The following is a 6,377-nucleotide window of genomic DNA, read 5'->3' as shown; positions in this document are numbered from 1 at the left end:
GAATCATTCCACCAGCATGCGATAACCGCCACAAACGTCGCAAACATACGCAAGATGCATGATTTTGGAGTTTGTATCTATGTTGTTTCTATCAACGTAAATAACCACTGTGTCACGTTTTAAACTTCTCCTTAAAACTAAGAATTATGCATCATGTGTCATAATTTTAAGTGTTATTACCCCCATCTCGGCGAAAAAAAAAAATGAGAAGGGTTCAACGCTGCTGAACCGAATGTGGAGCGAAACCATTAGCTGCGGGTGACCGAGCGTTTTTCCTCTTCTTCTGCTTCTTCGTCGTCTCCTTTTTCATCTTCGTCCTCTCTTTTTCTTCTTCTTCGTCTTTTTCGCGGCTGTTCAAGGTCATTCATTCGTGGCCGCGGCATACGTGAAGAGCTGAAACCTAGCGTAATGTTGCTTTCGCAACTAAAACTCTCCGTCGATGTCGACCATTTCAACCCTCACAACCTCGGCAAATCACGAGCAATATGTCTTTCAAGTTGCAGGGAAGCGTCCACTTCTGCGGCCACAAAGATACGACAGTGAAATCGGAGTGGAAACTCTCACATAAAAGACAAATCTACGGCTACTGGATATTCTCACCTAAGAGGAAGTTGCCAGAGCGCAATGAATGGTTCTGATTTGAGCGTTATTAATACATCTGTCATTTCTTTGCTTGGGCGATAACAACATACCCGTGCAGAATACTATAGAAAAGCATCGCTCTCACGTATACTCCTCATAAATCTTACTGATCGTCTGAAATCTCTTTTTTTTTTTTTTTTTTTCAGCAGAATCTCTCTCTCTTTTTTTTTTTTTTTTTTTTTTTAGTTCGTGCTTTAGGCGAAGCTCTGCTGTGGCAAATGCGTATGTGTGTGCACTTGCGTGTGTGCCACGCGCGAAGCCTTGCAACCGTTCGTGAATCATGGTATCACCTTCTTCCCCTTCGCAGATGGCGACGCCGACTGGACGCCGGCTCCCGCGTAGTGTCTGTGACGGCACTGTCGTCCTCTCCTTCCCCTGCGGGGCATCTGACACGGGGCGTCTTCGTACGCGCCGATCGGAAGCAGCTGCCGTCGCGTCTCTCCGTCGTCGGCCCGGTCGTCGTCTCGTCGTGCAGGTCAGTGCCGCGCGTTCTCTGCTCGTGGCTATCTGTTACCTCAGGGAAACGAGCCTGCTGTGATGCAGCTGAAACGAAGCAGCGTGGGTCATGCAAAAGCGCGAGCAGAGTGTCTTTGATCAGGCATGGACAGTCCGCGGGCAAGATTCTGCCTAATCCGCCCTTGTGAGAGTGAATGTATCATGGCGAGCATTGGCGAGCTTGGCAGATATGCGCTCGTGCCTATCTTCGGTTCTTAGTGGCTAAACATGTTCTCTGCACGACAAGATGCTGAAAGTTTTATCTATAGCTGCAAGAGGTGAAACAGCAATGCATATGAAGACCGCGCTATTGCCAAGCTAAGGTCATGTGACGGAAATATACTCTGAAGGCACAAGCCCTGGCCCCCTCTCTAAAGATCATACTTAGGAACACCCCGCCGAAGTGGCGCAGTGGTTACGGCGCTCGACTACTGTTCCCAAGGACGCGGGATCGAATCCCGGCCTCGGCGGCAGCTTTTCGATGGAGGCGAAAAGCAAGGTGCCCGTGTGCTGTGCGATGTCAGTGCGCGTTAAAGAACCCCAGGTGGTCGAAATTTCCGGAGTCCTCCACTACGGCGTCTCTCATAGCCTGAGTTGCTTTGGGACGTTAAACCCCACAAACCAAACCAAACCATACTTAGAAACAGATGCGAGATGCCTCATTAGCAGACACGAAAAAAAAAAAAAAATGGCTTGAGCAAATCAAAGGCGCTGGAAGTGTCTCACTTCTCGGTGGACACTTCAACCGTATTGGAATCCATCATGAAACCGCGCAAAAAGACAAAGAACAAGGAAGAAGGCAACAGGACAAAGTGCTAGTACTAGTCACCGACTAACTAGCCCGCCTCCCACTATTATACTTCAACTGCGTCGCGCGGTTCAACCGTGGAAGGTGGGAATGAAAACAGTAAAAAGAGGCGTCTTTGTAAAGGACTCCGGAATAATTCTGAGCACTCGCGGATCGTTAATGTGCAGTGCCACTGCACAGTACGCGATTGCCGTTTTTTTTTTCTTTCTTTCTTTTTTTTCGCAACGTTGCCGCCGCCGGCGGGTGCCTTTATGTGACGAATGAGCGCACTCGCGAACACTTAAGATGACATCATGACGAAAAAACTTCGCGAAAATCACAAAGAATCGCGCTTTATGGTCATACCTTGTGCGCACGTTAAAGCGACTAGGTGCACTTCAGTTGAAATCGTTTGCAATATTTATACACTTAAAGTAATATGTCACACTCTACTCGGCCGCAGCTTATTGCAGACTGAAGTAAAAATCTAGCAAACAGCTATCGCAGCCGCCTCCTTGCGATCTTGACTTCTTATGGACAGGGAGGAGCGTTCTGCTGCAAAGTGAAAACGTGCAAAGTGTGCTTTCCACAGGTCTCTCCTGCACCTCTGTACTTGCACCGAACTATCCTGCGTGACAACGCTATGCGCTGCGAATTGTAGCGATCGCGTTACTGGGTGCTTTCTCCGCGACAATTTCCGAGCTCTCTCGCGCCAGATTTTTGCAGGAGCGTCGAACGCTTGGCGCCCTCTCAGCAGGGGAACGTTTCCCGCTCGCGGATTTGGCGGACTCCACTCGCGAACACGCTGTCAGGGCTCCCGGCCTTTGGCGGCCGAATAAAACAACGACGAGTGCGGACCCGTGGTTGGGACTCGCCACGACCGGACCTGTTTTGTCGCTTTGCGTTCGAGTATTCGTCCTAGCCGCGGCGGCGGTTCCGGGGATTTGACGCCCTCACTCCCTCCTCCTAAGCACCCGACTCGCTCAAAGCCGGCTTGCTACGTTCAGTCGCTTTGCGCCGGCCCCAGTTCCACTGCGGCGTGGGTGCGTGTTGTTTCGGCCACTCGACGCCGGCGCGCAGGATTAGCTTGTCGCCGACGTAGATAGCTGCGGTCCCGAACGCGCTCTGGCCATGACGCTAACCGGCCTTCTTTCTCTCGCGCATTTCCATGTAGATTGGTTTCTCCTTTCGTTGCCGTGTTCCATCTGCAATGAGCGTGCTGTGCGGCGCAGCTTGCCGCACAGCACGCTCATCGCAGCACGCAACGTGTAGTACATACGTCGATCAAGCCGCACTGCGTTGCGGTATCTGTAAGCATCTGCATCAGCCTAACAACCACAAAGGCCTCGTCGGTTTTCGGCCTCCTTACGGAAGCGCGTTCTCTGCTTTATGGCGTCGTTGTGGTGGTGTACTAAGTGCTGTATATAGACTGGAGGGTCAGATACCAAGGGATATTGTTGCATCTGACCTTGCTCGTCGCGGAACGACACTGATATGATGCGAACGGCGCGTTCGCATCATATCGCTAGGTGATATAGTAAGAGGGATGCAAGATTAAAATGCGTGTCATAAATGAAGTAAATATCGCACTGGGAAGGTAACAGTAGTCGAATCTTTAACCCCAGTGGCAGAATTCTGGTAACGCGTGGCGTCGGCGCATCTGCGCTTTAGCGCGCAGTGACAAACCGTCCAGCCAGCAAGTGACAACCCTCATCATATTCTGCTTCCTAGTTTTCCTGGCTCGAACCAACTGCTTCTGTTCATACGGAGTTATTTCCAGCCGCTCCGAGTCATCGCTCTTCCCCTCCTCAGCAAAACTCCTTTCATTCGGTCGATTTACTCGATTGGAAGGATTAAAAGCGCGGCCCCCTTGTGGCTGCCGCGAGATTGCGGCTCGCATTAGCGCGCGCTGCCCTCGAAGAATTGCCCCCGTGGGGACGACGCGTTGTGCTGGCGTTTTGAACGTCCGCCGCGACGTTGCCTTTGTCGCGCAGGTTGTGCGATGCCGCCTAATTGGCTTTCGCGGCGGACCCCCGGCGGTGGCAATTTGCCAGCGAGAATGTTGTACAAAGGGGTTATCGTCAGGACGAACGAGGGAGGGCGCGGCGGTGGAGAGACGGCAACATTGTCTGTGGGAGTAAAGGAAAGGAGGTTTGTTTAGTCGCATCAAGACTGTGGTCTGCTTGCCGTCACTCGCAACAGCATTTGTAATTTCTGTCCACAATTCAATTCAATTATTCAATTCGCTGAGCTCTTGACATACGCTCAGCCTTACACTCGTACGTTCAGTCTGGGACAAAAGTTTGCGGATGTAAATTCGTGGAGAAATATTTATTTCTGTGTTACCGGGCAAACATATATAGTGAATGAAATGTGCCGAATCACGAGGGGACATGCACACACCATTTAGAGAAAAAATATCACAGGAGAAATACTAGCGAAGCCACGAAAAAGTAGATGTTTTTCCACCAAACCGCATCCCTCGAACTTTTGTCCCTGGCTTTACGTGCGTGTCCGCGTTTTCAGTTGCTGCGCAGGGTCTGCAGGCGCAGGATCTATTACGAGAGGGCAATGTTATGCTGTTGTTGCGTTTGTGATTTAAGACTGCAAGCGTAGAATAACATCGCGATGTGCATAGTACGTGCTGCGTATGGACAGGCTGGCTATAGAACAAATCGGCTGCGCACGCTTCCGTACGCGCAGGAGGCGTTAAAAGTAAGTTTGCATGTTCTTGTTATACACATTCGCAATTGTGGGTGAAACACACAAGGAATTAAGAATGATAACTGTTGGGACTTGCAGTGTGCGGTGCCCAACCGCCTCAACTGCCCGCGGTTAGGTTTAGCGTGGAACGTGCAGATCAGTGAAGCAACAATAAAGCGACCAATGAGCGAAGCTTAGCAGGCACATTGTTGAAACGGCGCTCTCGGAGAGAGAGAGAAATCCGCGAGCTCTTTAATTGAATACTCAGAACACTCATGCGCTTTTGCCCTGACGGGTTCAAACAGCCATTCTCGTATATCACTCGATCGCAATGGGACGAGGCGGTTCCTTTGTGCATTGGTGCGGCGCTGTCCTTTGGTTGGCTTTTGGGCGGCGGATGTGAATGCGCGGTTTCGCGAAGTCATTCAAGATCGCACGCTGTTCATTCCATTTTCTCCCGTCTCTCGTTCCGCCGTGCTTTTCTCGTCGCCAGATGAAAATAAAGCGCGTCTCAGAACTCCACCTCCGCCGTATAGAGAGCCCCTTAAAAATCAACTCGGCCTTAAGGCATACACTCGAATAGCTGTTATAGCGACAGCTTTTAGAAGCCGTTATTTCTCGAGGTTTCCCGACCCTTTTTTCTTTTCTTTTATATTTTAGCGGCGCTGTTCATTCTACCCACCCTCTGCCGGCTAGTTTTGTGTGTGTTCGCGCGTATTCCGTTTCTTTTTTCTTTCTTTTTTTTTTTCTTTTTTGTTCTGCGTGCGTAAACGTGCATCGCTTGCGTGTATCGTTGCCACCGAATGCGAGGCGCTTCACTGCGCGGCCGAATGCGGATAGCAGCAGCAACGCTGACAGCGGCGGCGGTACGAGCTGCGTAGGCGGCGGCGTCGCCAACTGCGATTGGGGGTGCCGTCTATGCGCCATTGGAAACCTTAACGACGCAGCAGCCCTTTATGGACTCGGGAAGCCATTCAAGGCTGAGAACCCGTTTACCGCGTAGCAGGAGAAAAAAAAAAGAAAAAAAAAGAGAAAATAAGTATATGGCAAGTGTAAAAGAATCGAGTCGAGGCACGGAGAAGAAGGAACTAAAAGGGAAATAATATAAAAAAATAAACGCCGTCTGGGTAGACGGAGCGTTAGGAGCTGGCATGTGATGGACCGAACGAACTCGATAGGAGCAGCGCAGGGTACTTATAGCAGCTTTGTAGAGAGAGGGTCGCTACTCGCTGTCTCGTTCCCACAGCTCCGTCTGTACGGGAAGTAAACTTTTTTTTTTTTTTTTTTTGAGCATTATGATGCTTCTCCTGCACATGCGAGTGTGCTCGTGAGATGTTCTCACTACGCGCACGTTTTAGACGGAAGCTGCCCAGCAGTGCTCGCTTTTGTCTTGCTTCATGTCTTTGAAGTACGCATCGGTCCTACGCATTAACGGAAAGGAGGTAGGGAAGAGGTGTGCGGACGCTAATTCCGAGCTGTCGAAGAGCTCCATCTGTGTTTGTCTCGCATAGATCTTGTCACCTTGCTGACAGCGAATAAGCGCCCATATCTGACAAAGGCCCAAAGACAACACAACTGTGTCGTGTTCGGTCATGGCTGATCCATTTCGCCTGTCTAAATTTTGGGGACAAAGCTCTTTCGACTTGAATGGCTTCACGTAAAAACGTTAATCACTCCCGTCTGGGGATCCCGTTGCGGATCTTCGTTTGGGTACATCAAATCAAAATCGATTAATGCGAAAGCATTAATA

General features: G+C 50.3%; 1 protein-coding gene across 1 annotated transcript in view; it reads left to right on the top strand.

Moving 5' to 3' along the window:
• The first annotated feature begins 860 nt into the window (after positions 1–860).
• The window catches only part of LOC146200112 (uncharacterized), a 479,695-nt gene continuing 474,178 nt past the window's right edge, over positions 861–6,377 (top strand). Inside the window, exons 1-2 of the mRNA XM_084592273.1 lie at positions 861–868; positions 950–1,117. Of these exons, the coding sequence (XP_084448399.1) occupies positions 861–868; positions 950–1,117 (176 nt within the window). The remainder of the gene's footprint in view (positions 869–949; positions 1,118–6,377) is intronic.

The sequence above is a fragment of the Amblyomma maculatum genome, chromosome 2, assembly GCF_055883805.1.
Source record: "Amblyomma maculatum isolate TAMU_Amacu chromosome 2, ASM5588380v1, whole genome shotgun sequence".
Taxonomy (NCBI): domain Eukaryota; kingdom Metazoa; phylum Arthropoda; class Arachnida; order Ixodida; family Ixodidae; genus Amblyomma; species Amblyomma maculatum.
Note: the sequence above shows the minus strand (reverse complement) of the source record. Positions and strands in the feature narration are given on the sequence as shown.